At 42.4% G+C, this 18,692-nt stretch overlaps 1 protein-coding gene across 3 annotated transcripts in view; it reads right to left on the reverse strand.

Moving 5' to 3' along the window:
* NALF1 (NALCN channel auxiliary factor 1) overlaps nucleotides 1–18,692 on the reverse strand; it is a 673,349-nt gene that overhangs the window by 623,965 nt on the left and 30,692 nt on the right. For 2 of the 3 annotated variants that reach the window (XM_023253100.2, XM_045055771.1), the window contains exon 2: nucleotides 2,734–3,518. In XM_023253100.2, coding sequence (XP_023108868.2) covers nucleotides 2,734–3,518 — 785 coding nt within the window. Of the gene's footprint in view, nucleotides 1–2,733; nucleotides 4,224–18,692 lie in introns of those variants that run through there. The other variant, XM_003980527.6, reaches the window with a different exon arrangement.

The following is an 18,692-nucleotide window of genomic DNA, read 5'->3' on the forward strand; positions in this document are numbered from 1 at the left end:
TGATTATATATCAATACAATAAAGTTAGTATATTTATCCTAAAATATGAATTACAATAGTTTGTATACCTAATATCATTAAGTATTTTATGTCTATAACTCTGTAAATATATTTATAAACTATCAAAACTGGATTTTTTCATGAATACATTACCAATCCCAGAAATATAATGCATTTACTTTTAATGTAGCCTAGGACTTTGTGGCTACCTTAAAATATGGAAAATTTCACATAGAATGTATATTCTGAACAAGGCCCTTGATGATAGTCCTCATTTCATAATTATAAGTTTGAAATAAGTATGTTTAGAAATAACTCACACACATCTTTCAAATGTGTGCAAGTAGCATTTGAAGCCATATAACATAATTTGTATTTGGATATGTTTGTGGCCTTTGCAGAATCATAAACAAATCATACATTAAACTAAAAAACTAAGCAATTGATTTGTGAGTTATCAACCAAAAACACTGACACCTTAAATTTGAAACTGTAATTTTTGAAAACAGTTACTGTGGAATAAATATGTCAGATTGACAAATCAACTGAAATCACACAACCAAGAAATAGCTCCAAGACATCCTGGGTAACAAATTCTGTGTGGTGGAGATAAGAAATTCAATTGTCTGTATTTACTTTTCCATGTGAAGAAAAGGAACTGATATTTGTATAATATGCTTTTGTGTATGCAGTTAATGATGACTATTTTATACAGATACACAATACAGAAGTAGTTTACAACATCACGAGTTAGTTTAACCTACACTATACTTTATAGCGATGAATAATAGTTATAAAGTTGAGATTTATGTCAGGTCAAGGAGAAGATAAACATTTACATATATTTAAAATCTGGGTATTTGAACAAAAATCTATTTGACATGTTTATCTGAAAATATGTTGCCGTCTATTGACAATACAGACTATGTTTTAAATACTGTCCTATGCAAATTGGGATTACTAGAAATTTCTATAAAAGTTTGCATTCAGGGCAGCAAACAAAATTATATTATTACAAGCTACCACTTTTGAACATAACTACAGTGAAATCTTTGCAACCTTTTTATTAGCAGTGTAATTAGCAGACACATGAGTGTCCTTATCTTTACAATTCTGAGGCAACATATCTTGTCAAAATAAATAACTATGCAATAAATATGCTAGTCATTCATTAACTTCTGCCATTAAGAGTAAGTTTGATCCCCAGGCATGAGTTATAGTGGTATGTTTAAGAAAAACAGAAAGTTTAAGATCCATTTATCTAGTGAAGTAGCATTCCAGATTAATGTTGTAAACTCAGTATTACTATCTGAAAAGAAGCCCTATTTCTAGTCTTTTAAAGAATGTTGACAAAGCAAGTTTAGTTTGAGTTTAGCTTAATTGTCAAAAGCACAATCAATCCAAAGTAAAATACAGCCCTTGAACTATGTTCATTTGAAACAGGTATCCCTTTGCCCAGTTCTCTAGTCAAAGTATCACAAAAGCCTTTGATCCATACTGCCCTCGATTACACTTCCCCAATACAAAGCAAGTGAGGCAGAAGAGGGACAGTTCTTTTCCTGAGTGGACTTGGGGGAGTAGTCAAGAGAAAGGAAGAGACTGTGGTGTATTTTTTTCTTCTGAAAAGCAATAGTATTTTCTTGTGCTGTTTAAGAGATTACCCCTGGGATGAAACATAAAGGCTTATTGAGATTCTGTCATCATTTCTTCCCTACTAAAAGGTCACTGCAGTATATTCATCTTCAACAGAGCTCTGGGGCAAATCTCATTTCAGCACCACGGACAGAGACACTTCTACTGGCACTGGCGCCCTTGATTAATTACATTGACCATTTCTTAAGAAACTTGCATTGGCTTCTCCTTTGTCAATCAGCAAGTATTATATCCATTATTATATTCAACAGGAAGAGGCTGAATATAATACACTCTATTAAGGAGCTCATAGCATCTAGCATTTGCCATTTAGCACTTCTGTAGAGGATCCTGATAATTAAAGCTAATTACGTAAGGTGTGTTAAATTAGCTCACACTGTTCATCGATCACCAGATATTTAAATAAAACTTTCTACTCATAATGAGTCTCAGATCAGTTATTATACAAATGTCTAAGAGAAAACAGGAAACTTATGGTGAATAAATACACTTAGGTAGGCCTCCATACTTCCCAAACAACCAGAATTACCCCTGTGAAACAAGTAAAATGCTTTTTCATTCTTCCTGCATAAACAACTACAAACACTTTCTTTTGTTCCTCTGGCCAACCAATTTAATGATGTCACTATATCAGAGAGAACATGTGTGCAGGTCCATAAGCCAAACCACACATGCCTGTCACTGACTGATTTTATCTGGGGTCATCAGTATCCAGTTCCATCTGTCTTCCTAACAAGCTGCATTCAAATTCCATTAAAAAAAATGGTAACAGAGTTTGAACCAACTGCATAAATGTAACAGATAGCAAAGCATCAGCTTTATCATCTCAGAACGCCAGGGTCTTTCCTGAGCTTCCAAGGATTCCCAGAAGGCACCAGTCCACCGGCAATCTTCAAGGTGTTCCCAACTTAAGCAAGTCAGGCCCTCCTAACCACAAAAACAACAAGTGAAGTAACAAAACCAGAGTCGGAAAAAAAAAAAAAAAAACTATTTTAAAACTCTAGAGGACGTCTCCGGCCAAACACACAGACAGTAAAGCTCAAGAGGGGGCGAAAAAAAAAAAAAACCCACTGTTCCTACCTTACAGTCTTCAGGACAGGATTTCACCGAGTACTCCTCCGACTGTAAATATTTATGGAGCACACTCTCAAACTCTTCGTATTTCTCCTGAGCGTGGTGGTCGTAGTCTTGGTAAGCCTCGACGCACTGCCGGCAAGTGGCCATCTCGCCGCCCTCCTTGAGCACCACATCCAGACTACAGTTCAAAGTGTTGGGACTGGATAACCCCGAGAACAATTCCCAAAGTGTGTAGGAATTACAAAACGAAAGGTAAAAATCTGACAAGTTCCAGAGCGGAGTTGGATGCGTCCCCCTCACCTGCTGCTCCTCCCCCGCGGCCGCCACCCCCCGACTCCAGTTCCTGGCGCACACGGCGTCCGCGCTCTCCACCGTGAAGCACTGGCCCGAAGAGGCGCCCTGGGGGTAACAAGTCTCCAGGCGCCACAGCGGTTTGGCAGAGTTTCCTAGAAAAAGAGCCTTGCTCCGGTTGTTTTTGCCTCGGTCGCCCTTGCCGCCGCCGCCGTCTCCCGGGGAGGGGGGCAGGGTGGGGGACGAGGAGGCGGAGAGGAGTCTGTGCGCCTGGGCGGCGGGCGAGGACTCCCCCATGCTCGCCAGGAGCGCGGGCCAGGAGGGCTCCTGCTGCCGCTGCCGCTGCTGCTGCTGCTGCTGCTGCTGCCGCTGCCGCTGCTGCTGCTGCCGCTGCTGCTGCTGATGCTGCTGATGTTGCTGCTGCTGCTGCTGCTCCTTGTCCCGGGCCCGGGTCAGCTTGGCCTCGGCGCAGAACCACAAGTGATCAGAGAGCAGGACTGTGAAAAACAAGAGAGATGCCAGAGACAGTCGCCATTTCTGAGCCCTCTCTGAATCGATGAACGGTTTCTCGTTCTCCCGGGGTGCGGCCAACCAGATTTTTAAGCCGTCGTCATACTGCCGACACATCCAAGCACCCCTGGTCATATTTTGGGAACGCACAGCCCTGGCCGACTCCACCGTGAGGGCTCCTGTGCCGGTGTCACCACAATATGCATTGACTTAAAGGGTTTAATTTCCTTATCCCCTCCTCCCGGTTCTCTCTCTCTCTCTCTCTCTCTCTCTCTCTCTCTCTCTTTCTCCTTTCTCTTTTTGCCTACATAAATATTACCAATCTTTGGAGGAAGATCTGACTTGCTCCCGACCTAATCATAAGCCGACCCCATCGTCTGTAGAGTGGAAAACAATAATGGAGAGAGAGAGAGAGAGAGAGAGAGAGAGAGAGAGAGAGAGAGAGGCAGTCGGAGGAGGCAGGGGCTGGTGGCCGGTGGTGAGCTGAGTGCAGGAGGTGATGGTGGAGGTGGCGGGGTGGCTGGCGCTGATCCTCTCTCACCCAGGCATTGTCACAGCGCGGGTCCCCATGGCCCCGCTGAGGACAGCCCGCTCTCCCCTGCCAGGGGCATGCCGCGTCTCCGCTGCCCACTGACGGCGACCAGAGCGCCTCCCCAGCTCCGCTCCTCTCCTCCTCCTCCTCCTCCTCCTCCTCCTCCTCCTCCTCCTCTTCCTCCTCCTTCCTCTCCTTCTCCTTTCTCTCCTCCTCCGCCTGCTCCTACTTCTCGCTCGCTCTCCCCGAGTCCGGAGCCTGGGCAGCCGCCGCCGGCAGGGCTCTCCCTCCCCCCCACCCCCCACCCCGCGCTCGAACTGCCGCCGCCGCCGCCGCCGCCGCCGCCGCCGCCGCCGCCGCCGCCGCAGGTCTGCCCGCGGGCGCCGCCGCGGCCGGGCTCCGACTGCTGACGCCGCCTCCCCCGGACCTCGGGGCCGAATCGCCTGGGCTGGGCCTCCCGAGAGCCACAGTCATCTTCAGTCCCCGGCTAAGTTGCCGCCATCTTCGTCCTGGAGAAACACTTTTTTGGGGGGGAGCACTGGCTTTTGCGTCATCTCCTCCCGCGCGGAGATCTCTCCATCCTGGCGCATTGGCACCGGACTGGGCCCCGGGCGCAGCGGGAGGGCGAGGACGCTCGGGGGCCGGCGGGGTGGGGGCCGGCGGGGTGGGGGCCGGCTGCGCCCGCGGGCCCCGCCGGAGCTCCGAGGCCGCTTTAGGGTTTTCTCTTCTGCTCCCACTGACCGAGGTCAGATTGCCGAGCGCACGGCCGAGGATGCCGGCTAATGTCTACAGCATTTCCCGCTCCCGCTCTGCCTCCGGAGAAAGTCCGAGCGGCAGGCGGGCGGGCGGCACTTGGGAGGTTTCCGGCGGGGCGAGGGTCTGGGTACTGCCTTCTCCACTAAGGAATGATGGAGGTCAGATGAAAGGATGGGGGCAAGAGAGGAAATACGAATGGCCTGGACAAGACAGGAGAGGACATTTGCTCTCTGCAGGTGCCTAGGGAGCCCCAGACAACTGGAGATCAACAGCCTGCAGTGTATTGAATTGTCAGATGATTTTAGTGTTTGGAAGGGATGCTGTGTGTGTGCGCGCACCTGTTATCTACAGTCGTAGCTGCGTATGTTACAGCGACATATTCCAAAATAAAATTAGGAGGTTACAGACAACCTCACAGGGTCTCAGGAAAAAACAGTTAAGAAGACCTGGGCTACCGGGGGTGGCCGCCTAGCGCTCTGCTCCCGGTTCGACGTCCTGACCACGGAGGATTCCTCCTCGTATCTGGAGCATCCCAGACCCCCGGGACCCCCCCCCTCGGAAGGGGTGCGCCCCAGCCCCCACTGAGTCCGGCTTCGCTACCGCCAGGACTTCCGCAGCAGCGGGCTGCCGGGCTGCCCCGGAGGCGGCCGCTGCAGCCCGAGCCTCTGGTGCCCCTTAGCGTTGGCTCCGGGAGTTCCGAGAATGCAAAGCAACAGACGCGCAGGGAAAACCTGGGGTCCCCCCTCGCTCCCGGCTCCTGCCGTGCCGGACGAAACTGTGGGCAAACGTATCGTTTTACCCGAAGGCCCTGCCCACTCCGCCCCCCCCCCCCCCGCTCCCACCGGGCGGCGGGAACAGGAGGCCGCGTGGGGCCAGCTCCCCGGTGCGCACACCCGGAGCGCAGCGCCGTCTCCAGCTCTCTCTAGCTGTCACCTAGGGCAGGGGTTTGCTCCACCTGGCCACTTACGGGTCAACTTTCCTTCCTCTGCTTCCTAATGACCTACATACTCTGTCCGGTGCACACTCACATGGGCAATACTATGTGCCATCGTTCTAAGTAAATATCTCGGGAGAACCAAAAGGATGGATCCCCATTCGTATTCATTTTCCTCTCAGGGGGGACTGTGAGTGTTGGCACACGGAGAAGGGGGTCTTTTCTTTTTTAATGGCAAGTTGAAAACCGTAATGGGCAGGATTCAACCAGGCAGCCCTTTCCGCGCATAACATACATACTAAATTTTACTAAACGTGAATCCTAAGTTCATATAAAACGTACGCGGTAACCATCAAAGCTTGGTGCAGTCTGAGGGCTGGTTGATTTTTCCGTGTCATGTAATGTGTTAAAAAGACCATTCGTGTAGGTATAGCATTCTGGCACTTTGGATTTCAACATGTTAAATTTTTTTAACTACATAGGAGATATAGAAACTAACCGATATATATATCCTATGGCAAGTTTATCCTTACCTCAAAGCATCTTTTAAATAAGCAAAAATTGAGGTTCTGTTGAAGATTAAACATGGAATAAAACTTTTTTTTTCTGAGCTTTGTATGTGAACCCAGCTTCAGCTGAAGAGATAGTCTTTGAATTCTTCTCTCTTCTGATAGCTTAGATATTTTGGCATTGAATAAAATACTCTTTTCTCAACGAGTGACGTAGACCACGATATCCTTTGGAAAAAATCCCTGAAAATTTTAGAAAGCATTCTTCCCCCTTCTTATCGGGATTACTCTTCTCTTAAATTTAAATTTTCAACCCTCTTAAACCAAACCAGATTTAAATACAACATAAAGTCGGCTTGTGGACATGAGTATAGGTCTGGCATTTTCTATTGTATAAATAAATATATGCGGAAGATATTATCTGAAGTCTGCATTGCTATTATGCAATAGGAGATTCTGCAGAACCTGAAAGTGAACATATCACATTCTAAATCCTGAGATGATTCTCTCTCCCTGTCGTTTTGAACCGGTTGTGCCCTCGTGATGAAATCTAGATGGAATGCAATAATTCAAGGCCTTTCTTCTTACAAACTCAAAGTGAGGATTTTGTAAATTTTTTAGGTTAATGTTAAGACGACTTTTTCTTGATTATCTCTGTTGCCTATCTACCCTTATCTCTATCTCTAGATTTAGCTGTTTAAAACCTGGGTGGCATGATTTAATTTCACTGCTTTCTCCTATCTACCCCTTCATTTTTTGTCAGTTTGTTTCTTCCTAATTTGACAGGTTTATATTTCTCTTGAGCTCTCCTGTGCGAGATAGAAAGTTCAGAAAATGCTTGGCTCGGGAAGCCCACAGGGTCCCTGAGCTAAGAAAGCTCACACAGAAAGCTCACAGGCAGACCAGACAGAGTTCCAAAACACAAATATGATCTGAAGGCAGCTACCATTTTAACATGAATATGGGAAATCCATTGGAGCCCTCCTGCTACCCTAAAAGGGAAAAGGTGAGCACAGTGACTGCTGTTAAGGGTTCTCAGGCTGAAATTCCCACACAACCACTGCCCAGCTGTGCAGCAACCCACTGCCACCCAACCCAGTGCCCTTTGCACCCCATGTGCCTCCAAGCCTGGCAGCTTGGACTTTCAGCTCAGGTCAAACTCTTGTTCACAGTAATTGAAAGCTCCTTGGTTGAATACGAAAAAGACCTTAAGTTTCTGTTGCAAGAAAAATATGGCAAAAGTTCTGCTGAAAGGAACCCTCGGTATTTGTTCTTAAAATAGATACTCTTTCTTCTCCCAAGTCCAGTATACTGTCATCTTCTACTAACTCCCTTCCCCAACACAACCACTTCACATTTACTCTCAGCTTCAGGTTTCATGTGCAAGCCTGAAGCTGTGCTTCAGTGAATGCTCCTGTTATTGACAGACTCACAGAAATTCCTAAGGGATGTATTTTAAAGCTAAGGACCAACACTACTATTGGGATCAAGCTATTCACAATTACTCCAACAGTGTTTCTCAGCCATCACCTCTATGGAGGTTCAGGGTCAGATAATTCTTCTTTGCGGGGAGGAGGGAACTGTCCTACATTTTGCACAAGGTTCAGCAAGCTTCATATTCTCTACTCACAAATATCAGTAGCACACCCAACTCTCCCCAGTTCTGGCCACTCAAAATGTCCGCAAGCATTGGCAAATGCCTGGGAGCAAGGTCACCGCAGCTGAGAACCACTGCTCTAGGAACACACCAAAGTAATAGTTACTTAATTCACATCTGTATGGGAGAGGTTCTGGCATCCAAGATGAAACTGTAACTTTTTCTTTATATTCAAGGAATTTATAATCTCAGAACTCCTCACCTGAGAATCACCACCTCATCACAGAATATTTTTAAGGGACTAGAAAATGCTGAAACTCTCTTAACTTCTCTGCCTAATACAAAGTTAAGCGGGTAATTGACAATTATCGTTTAAATCTGGTCAATGTCAGAATTTGTGTGTTCATATATATTGTTATTATACAACTACTGTATGTACATTACAGACAATTACAACAAATAATCAATTTTAAAAGTTGTAAGTAATCCCAACACCCATATGTAGTCATTGTTTCCACTCTGTAGCATCTAGCATTTATCTTATATTATAAATCCCATTTGGTGACACTTACTAAACCAGACTTTTAAGGACTGAAGTCAGAAGTATCATAGCATACATATCCACATTTATTAGATAATAATGCAAATTTCTCTTCAGTATTGCATTGTTAATTTTAATCAGAGACACACAAATTCTAATAGTGTCTCAGAACATTAGCATCTCTCTCTCTCTCTCTCTCTGTGTGTGTGTGTGTGTGTGTGTGTGTGTGTGTGTGTGATTAAATCACAAAGAGTACTAGGAATGGGGAAATTTTTAAAAAATGACAATATATAAAATTAAAGGTCCATTACTCTCAAACAAGGGGAAGAACCAAAACCAGGCACTGTTATTTTTATCTTGTTGTTATTCATATCTAGTCAAATTATGTCTCACAAAATATTTCAATGATGCTTAGTAAAAGTCTGATATACTGCATTAAAATAACTGTTTTATCTGATTTTTTTTTATAATTGGGACAGAAATACTTTCTTTCTACGATAGACTATAGTCTGTTCTTTGTTTTTAAGGAATCTGAACCTTGCCTTCCTCTAACAGTTCCCATGAATTAAGATGTTTTAAAGTAAGACACTTCAAGGGTACACGCCCTCTGAAAGTAAAATGCCAACAACCCATCCTATTCTGCTCATTGTACATCAGTTCTCTGGGGAGACCAAGATGTCTGACCTTGGGAAGTTTAGTCAAGGAGCAGAGAAAAAGACTAGTCTGGCAACCACAATACAATAAAGAACGCTCAAGGATTACCAATTTAGGAGACTTCGGAGGAGGGCTTGACTCCAATCTGATTTTGAGAGGGACCCCAGGATAGAAAGCTATCAGGGACATGGAGTGACATTAGGAAGCATTCTTGAAGAAGACCTCCAATGTCCAAAGGCTCTGGTGCTTGAAGGAACCCAGCAGGGAGAATTTTATGGGCAAGTGGGCTGCGCTAGAGTCTAGGGGCATGTGGGGGTATCAAGGACGAGACTAGAGAGAAGGAATGGAGTGCCATCATGAGTGACACTGTATAATAAGCAAACTGGTTCTTCTGAATGTGGTCGGGATTCGTTGAGGAAATGTAGGTAATGCTTTGAAAGTCTGTCTTCAGGAACATCACTGTTCATTAAAATCAACATGATATAAAATATATTCAGAGAAGGTGTTAACCAGGTTAGTAAATGTTGATCCTTGTTGGCTTATCAGCTCAAATGTAACACAGTAAAAAAGAAGGGCAAATAGCTTGGCTGGAATGTAGGTTTCATTTATCAGAAAAAGCAGGCTGTGGAGTCTGGAAACTCCTACGTGGGTTTCACCTGAGAGTGTGACTAATGGCACAGAGTAGTTTAATAGCACAGGCACATTTCAGGAGGTTGCTGACTAGTACACAGTTGCAAATACATTATCTTGAGGTATCTGGCAACAGGATGAGCTTTTTGCAAGAGAACACTGCAGAAATTTTCTACACACAGAACAGAACTCCATGTGTACTGTGTTCAGGATGGCATCTATGCTTCTATCTTTAAAAGAATTCCAAGTTCTTATATGATTAGACTTATTTTCATGGGAATCTGTACTTTTATTCCTATTTAAATGGCAACGTTTGTTATGCATCAGAAGGGAGACAGTTTTCTTACTCTGTTTTTACATTATAAAATATATAAAACAATACACTGGTTGTCTTCTCAAACATTTGCCCCAATTCCTTAGAGTTAACATCTGCCAAACCATTTTACCAGAGAAAGTGAAATCTAACATCTTTTTTTCTGGTGAGAATCGCTGCTTGAATATTTCCACCCCATAAATCAAATATATAACCACCCTGAGACATTTTCTTTTTTCATTTTGAATGTCTTCTGGGTGCACAAAAATAGGCACATCCTCTTTGACTTTATTATACACTATGCACCACATATAAGTGAAAATAAACTGCATTCTTATATACCTATTGATCTGGAAAAGAATGTTATGCTTTCACAATTCATAGATAATGTACAAATTCTTGACCAGCATAACTGTATTTTTAAAAGCAGATTAAACATAAAGAGCTAATAAAGAGTAGCCTGTTTATTTATAAAGAAGATAAGATTAAACCTTTAGCTTTTAGGCCAACTAGAGTTTACTAATATAACCTCTCTGTAAAGAAAAAGGTAGGTTCTGGCACCATCAGGTGTCTGAGGACTCTGGTTAATTAGCAACAATGTGCCAGAGTCTCTTGATGACCTCAGTTGACCTGGACTCAATTAGGTTCACTGAGCAAAACTAGAACTTGCTCCCTCTCTGTATACTTCCAAGGTGATGTAGCTCATTGGTTTCCAAAGGCTGGTGGGCAGAGAGTCAAGTAGGGATTGGTAACCTTGGACCTCTCCCCACAGACCTGCTTCAGTAGGACTAAAATGAGGTCCAGGGAAACTGCATTTCTCAAAAGTCCCTCTTGATAACTTCGCACAACCAATGAATCCTTCTATTCAAGGTGAAGGCCCCACTGGATAGAGTGGCCAGTGTTAGTCAAATTAGAATAGACACTCTAAAACAATATCAAGATTCAGAATGTTGGAGAATGTAATGCTAAATAATATTATTTGTGATTAAGAGTTAGCACATACAGACTTAAGTGCTTCCATGAATGCTTTCCACCGAATGCATGTAGTGCACCACACATAATGAGATCATCATCATCATAGAAATTGCTTATTTTTGGCCAAATACTGTGCTGAGTATGTATGTCAACACACACACAGAGTTTTGCAAGTAAAAAAGTGACAAGGATAAAACATGTCTTCCAAGATTCACAGAGCAAGGTCCATATGGAGAAATGAACAGGAGTTAGTGAGAATATAAAAGATTTGAACAGTAGGAAAAATATGCCTGTGTCTGTATAGGAAGATGATTGTTATAAAGATGGAAAGTCTCTCCAAGTTAATTTACATATACCTGAAAACAAGGTGAGATTATTTTTCCTGAAAGAAATTATCCCTTTTAACAGAGGGAGCTACCTTATACTTGAATCCTTACAAAATCTGTCATGTTATAGGGACTATTTTCTTTCAAACTTACCAATAAGGGAAGATACATTCCCCTAAAATAATATCCACTAAGGGCGCCTGGGTGGCTCTGTCAGGTAAGCATCTGACTTCAGCTCAGGTCATGATCTCAGTTTGGGGTGTTTTAATTTTTTAATATTTTTTTAATGTTTATTTATTTTTGAGAGAGAGAAAGACAGAATGTGAGCGGGGGAGGGCAGAGAGCGGGGGAGGGAGGGAGACACAAAATCCGAAGCAGGCCCCAGGCTCTGAGCTGCAGCACAGAGCCCAATGCAGGGCTCCAACTCATGAACTGTCAGATCATGAGGATCATGACTTGAGCTGGTCAGAAGCTTAACCGACTGAGCCACCCAGGCACCCCTCATGGTTCCCCCACTTGCGCTCTGTCTCTCTGTCTCTGTCTCTGTCTCTCTCTCTCTCTCCGAAATAAACGTTAAAAAAAGATTAAAAAAATAATATCCACTAATGTTGGTTTTAGATGTTTATAAGGTTACCAGATGAAGCTGTCAATGTAACAAAGGAAATTTTTTTTAAAGAAGGTAAATTTAGTGATTATTTCCGGGAAAATGATTCAACGATAGCAAGTATTAGATGTCATTCTAAATAAAGATTTTTAAGATCACAGTAGAAAACAATATAATAAATGGTCATGTGGCAGTGGTTAAGAACACATTTTCAAGGATTTTTGTTTGTTTCTTATAAAAGAAGAGTCTCACCATTATACAAATGGATTCTCCGGTTTGGTACAGTATTTCCCAGTGACATTCTCATAGAACCACCCAAGTGCTGCTTTACCATTCCAGACAGAGCTCCTTGTTTGTTGATCCATTTAACCAATATATATTGAGTTATATACTCTTTACTTTTTGAGGAATATAAATACGAACATGTCTTCAATGTGTTCTAAATAGAGTTGCCATTTTACTACTGACTACTTCCCTTTTTGGTGTTTCCACAATAATCTACACAGCAGTGCTTCTTAATCAGTTTGGGGGTGAGGTGTCTCTTTGACTATCTGACAAAAGCTCTTCAGAGTCTCCCCAAAAAAGATTACTTATATGCTCATATACTCAATATTTTGCCCATAATTTTGCAGGGTTCACAGACTTCCTAAAACCCCATCGTGAGTCATTCATATCAGATAAACATTATCTGTTGTAGACCTTTCTAGCCTGATATATGCCTATAAATACTGCCTGTGTTTGCTTATACATCTGCTCTTCTAAGAACAACAACAACAACAACAAAACACTTTGTTGTAAGCTCCTCAGGGGCAGAATGTCTTTCTCCATTTACTCTGCGGCTAACAGAGTAACAGCACATATCAACATTTATTGAGTGAAAGTGTGTATGTGTAAAGAATAATTGAACAGGACCACACAGATCCTTTCTTCTAAATTTTTTAATGTTTATTTATTTTTGAAAGAGAGAGTACATTGAAGGGGCAGAGAGAGAGAGAGGAAGACAGAGGATCTGAAGAGGGCTGTGAGCTGACAGCAGAGAGCCCAATGCAGGGCATGAACCCACAAACTGGGAGATCATGACCTGAGCCGAAATTGGATGCTTAACAAACTGAGCTATCCAGGTGCCCCATCACTTATCTTTTCTTCTAATACATGCTCCATGAAAGATGCTTATGCCTGTATAATGCAACTGTACCAGAGACAGCTAGCCACACACAGCATCAGTTAAGATTCCTTCTATAGAAAGTGATGGGGGGGGCGGGGGGGGGAAATCCTAAACAGGTCCAAACAGAGATCATTTTATTGGCTCGGGTAACTGAACGGTCCAAGGGTAAACTCCTTTCCAGGCACAGCTGTATTCTTGGGGTGAGCACTGATTTCCCGGCCAATTTTACTGTCCAAATCTGTGCTCTGACTTCTAATTTGTGGGCTCTGCTCACATGCAGGTGCTTCACTCAATTATTACAATCTCTGAATTTAGAATCTGGCCTATGAATGTGCATTTCTTTACTCACAAGCATCCAGGCTCAGACCTTTGAGTTACAAGTCTCTAATTTAGTCTGTGCCTCCAGACAATTTGGATCAATGCTGGACCAACGGCTTGGGGTCAGAAGGCACAGATCTTCCTCTGCCCCTGAGCTACATCCCAGCACCGTCCTGACTATAATGAGCTCCTCCTCTGGCACAAATGGGCAGGGGGTGCTGAGCTTGGACTCTGGGAATCAGGGTTCTCTCAGGTGCCAGGACACATCTCAAGGTCTCCCCTCCTTGCCAGCGTTTTCTCTAAGTTAGCTTAGGACCGGAGGTTTGGCTTTTCCAACCAGGCAAGATCCCAACTATTAGACAGCTAAGGCTTTGCAATCACAGGCTGAAAGCAGAGTTGTCCCTGTGTTCAGACAGACCAGTGTCAACCTGCTGACACTCCTTCCTTCCCGTAGCCTTTAACATCCTGAATTTTTCCAACTAAGTTTCCAATGCTTGCTCTCCAGGTGCATGCCCTAGGTCTCGATACTTACAAGGTGTGCTTAACTATCTATTTTACCTGTTTCATCTGGTTTTTTTCAGGCCCATTCAAATTCTTAGAGTTTCGCCCCCCATTGCGTGTTTTTCCATGGACTAGAATTAGCGACTACAGGTCATAAACAGAACTGTGATAGATATTAACTTTAGAACAAATAGCACTATATTTGTCACAGTATTACCATTCTACTTCAAATAATACCTTCAGGCTTCATCTAAATACAAAATCATCTGGCATTATTCATCTCGGATTAATTGAATTCAACACTAGAGGTAGTGTGTGAAGCGGAGTCATTCTTAGCAAATTCATTGTTAGGGAGAATGTCAACTGATACAACTGTTTTGCAAAGTAATTTAACAGTCGTTAGTAATCTCTAAAGGTCTGTATTTAAAAATCGATTGTTATGTAAAAAACGGCATGTATGAGATTGCATAAAGTAAGAACGCGAATATACCGATTTTTTTGTCAGCTTGGGCTGCCAGAACAAAATGCCATGGACTGGGTGACTTGAAAAACAGAAATTTTTTTTCTCATAGTTCTAGAGGCTGGAAAGTCCAAGATCAAGGTGTTGATTTAGTTCTCAGGTGAGGGCTCTCTTCCTGGGTTGCTAACAGTGGCTTTCTCACTTTCTCACTCTGTCCTCACTGGTGGAGACAGATAGGAAGAAGTCTCTCTACTGTCTCTTGTTAGAAGGGCACTAATCACATCACAAGGACCCTACCTTCTGACCTCATTTAATCTTAGTTACTTTCCCAAGGCCCCAACTCCCAATACCATCACATGTGGTGGTTGGGGCTTTAACATACAAATTTGGGGATGGAACATTTCAGTGCATAGGAACCAGAATATATTTAAGTTTATATAAAATATTTTAAAAGTCCAAAAAAAAAAAAAAAAACAAAGCTTAACAGTGGCTGTCTCTGAGGGGTGGGTTTGAAAGGCAGAATGGGAACTTCTACTTCGTATCATTTAATGAAAATTAATGGGTAATTAGCCAGCGATGTGATCATTTTGGCAGCATAATCTTTGAATATCCAAAATATTCTTTCTGAAAAAGAATCAATTAGGACAGTGAAAGGAAAAACGATGACGGTATATTCCACACAGCTAGATGAGTAAGAATCTCAAAAGACCCCAGGAAACATATGCGTGAGGTCAAACCAGCATAAAGCAGTATCTGGGGGGTGGGAATAAACTAAACAGGACAAGAAACGAACTGATCCACAACTTGTAAGTGCTGCAGAAACTACTGTAAGGTCAACCTTTTCTTGCCCCCCAGAGAGGGGGCTGAGCCTGGAGTCTGGAAGGCTGAGAGCTACAGGAACACCAGGAAGCCCTCCAGGCTTGCCGGCCAGTTGCTGCCGAGCACAAATACCCAGGGGGGCAGGGCTTCGAACAGTGCCACCTGCAGAAAGGGGCCCAGAGCCTTTGAAATTCCCACAAATGGTTTCCTCCAGAAGACGAGATGGTCACTCGTGCCAAGGGACAACGAGAGAGCCAAAGTCCAAACTGAGCAGAGAAGGAGGACGAGGGAGAGAAGATGCCGACGGCCCAAAGGGGAGACTCCCAGGAGGAGCGGATCCCAGAAGTCCCGAGAAGCAAGATGAGAGGCAGCTCCCAGGCAGCAAAGCCCATGAGCTCTGGGGGTGCAGCATGGGGCAGAAGGGGAAAAAAGACCTGGAAAAGACCTCATTTTGAGACACCAAGGAACAGCTACCTGAGAGAAGGGAGGCCAGACTGTAAATCTGCAGGAGGACAACAGAGCAGGGAGCCCAGGAGCCAGCCAGGAAATGGGCAAAGCCTCCCTACCCCAGGGCCGTCCCTTCACCTCCTGCAACAGAGGGATAAAAGAGAATAGATTCTAATCCATGTAAAAGTCACAAGGACAATTACAAGGAGAAAGGTAAAAATAATCCTATTAACATTTTGACAGATAGTGAAAACACACCAGAAATATGTGGCCACAAAGTGTTGGAACTGTAGCCTAATAATTAATAGTGGTCTAGAAGAATTAAGAAAGCAAAGCCTTCAGGGGTGCCTGGGTAGCTCAGTTGGTTGAGCTTCCGCCTTCCGCTCAGGTCATGATCTCACAAACTGTGAGTTGGAGCCCTACGTCGGGCTCTGTGCTGACAGCTGGGACCCTGGAGCCTGCTTCCAATTCTGTGTCTCCCTCTCTCTGCCCCTCCCCTGCTCAGGCTCCATCTCTCTCTGTCTTAGAAATAAATAAACATTAAAAAAAGAAAGCAAAGCCTTCAGATAACCAATCAAAAGTGGCAAAGTTCAGAAATGGAGTGGATGGATCAAGCCTATATTACCGAATTATTTTGTAAACAGGTTCTTGAAACATTGGCCCCCTTTTGTTTAGAATTGGTTAGAAATCTTTAATCCGAATATTCAGTGAATAGAGTGCTAAGAAGCTTCAGTTTTTGAATAACCGGTCAACTTGCAATTACTGAAAACAGACCTGGCCAGCAAGAAGACATTGAAAATTACTCTGACAAAAGGAAGGGAAAAAGGGAACATATCAACGAGTGAGAGCTCAGATGGCACACAGAATTTAATTCTGAACTTCTGTAAGTGCGATTTGGAATATCTTGGATTGTGAGAAGAATTTTTGATGAAGTTCCTATTTTAATTGAGTAAATTTATGTTCTGACTGGGACAGAATGAAACAGAGGCAGCCTATGATTTCCAAACATATAAATTTGGTAAAACATTCAAAAGGATCCTAAATAAGAATCCACTGATTTATAGTGATTTTTTACATAAAATTTTTTTCAAAGAAAGATGATTATTGCATAGAAACTAAAAAACAGTACCTGGAAAACATTTTGGTAAAATAATTACACATTTAATGTTTTCTAAAGAGACAAGAAAATTATCCAGTTAACAGAATTTGCTATAATCCTACCAGTCAATTCAAAACCTAAAAGGAGCATTTTCCCAAAAAACTTGGGTTTACAGAGGAAAGCCAAAGATCTCAACAAACAAAATTATTGACCATACATTAAAGATGTGAAGATTTCAGTAGATTTTACAATAAATTATACATAACAGTGGGTTGAAAAACAAAAACTTCATTTCTGAAAAAGAACTGTGACAGGCTATTACAAACAGATATAGGTAAGAAATGATTTTGCAACTATTACCAAGACTAATTATTCTGTTCTTATTACCTTTTAATGCTGACAATCAAAAAAGATTTTAAAGACTTGCTTTAATATGTGTAATATTGCTATAGACTGAAAGTTTGTGTCTCCCCCCCAAAAAATTCATATGTTGAAAGCTAATCCCCAAGGTGATGGTATTTGGAAGTGGGTCCTCTAAAGGTGATTAGATCAGGAGATGCCCAGCTCACAGGAAGAGGGTTAGTGTCCTTCCCAAGAGGCTGGAGAGAGCTCCTGTGCCCTTTCCAACAGGAGAGGAACCAGGGAACACAGCCAATCAGGAAGACTCTGAATCTGCTGGCACCCTAGTCCTGGACTTCCCACACTTCAGAACGGACACATGAATTTCTTCAGTCTAGGGTATTTTGTTATAGCAGCTGGAACAGACTAAGACCATGGATATATTGTATAAATGCTACTTTATTTTTCAGAAATAATTTTATTTTTTAGGTTCCTTTTTTCATTTTATTTTTTTTTCACCATGATTAAGTATACTCTTTAATCTCCATGTCCTATTGGATCCATCCCCCAAGCCACAGATACTTTTATTTTTAAAAATAATTTTGAATAGAACTTTCTATAGGTTCCCCAATATAAAATAGTTGAGTTGCACATAAATATTTCCAAAAATTCACATAATTTTATTTTTTGTGCCTTCTTTTATTCTCATAGCTGTCTAGTTTGGAAAACAAATTACACAGCCATCTTCATTATTAAGTTGTAATAAGTAATACAGTGTAGTATTGGATGACAAATACTCATTCAAACCCAAAGGAAAGAATGGAAGGTACAGAAGCAGAAACAGATCCTTCTTAGGTAGAAGCTTCATGTATGAGAGACACTGCCATGCAAGACAGTGGAAAATGTTTCAATGAACAGTTTCATAACTGAAGTCAATACATGGTTACAGAATAACTGTATTAACATATGGTAAATGCAAAGGCTGACATTAACCTTACAAAAACAAAAATCAACTCCAAGTTGATTAAAACCCTCTGTAAAGGGGAAAGTGATAAAACTCAGAACACAGGAAAATACCTTCCGTATTTAAAGATAGGAAGTAATTGTTTAAGCAAGACATAAGCAACACTACCCATAATTTCTATTATTTAGGCATGAATGAATTAGTATCCTAATACAAAAAAAATTACTTAAATCTGTAGAAAGAGAGAAATTGGCAGCACATATATGAGAAAGACATAAAATCCAACACAAATGTGCAAAAGAATAAAGAGGTACTTCAGAAAAAAAGGACATTCACATGGTTAATAAACATATGTCAAGGTTGCTGAACTTCACTAATCAGAGAACTATCACAGAAAACAATTTGATACCATTATATACAAACAGATGGACAAAGAATTTTTAAAAATCTGGCAATACTGAGTGGTGAAGATGTAAAGCAAAAGGAATTCTCACACATTTCTGGTAGCAGGTGTACATGGATGCAAATACTTTAGATCATAGTTTGACCCTATTTCTAAATGTAAAAACATGCATATCCTGTGACCCAGAAATTCAGTTCTAGGTACACGTTCTTGAGAAATGTGTGTCCTTCATCTAGGCTATATGCGTGTGATCTCCATGTTACTTTTATAGTTTC

This window comes from Felis catus, chromosome A1, assembly GCF_018350175.1.
Source record: "Felis catus isolate Fca126 chromosome A1, F.catus_Fca126_mat1.0, whole genome shotgun sequence".
Classification (NCBI taxonomy): Eukaryota; Metazoa; Chordata; class Mammalia; order Carnivora; family Felidae; genus Felis; species Felis catus.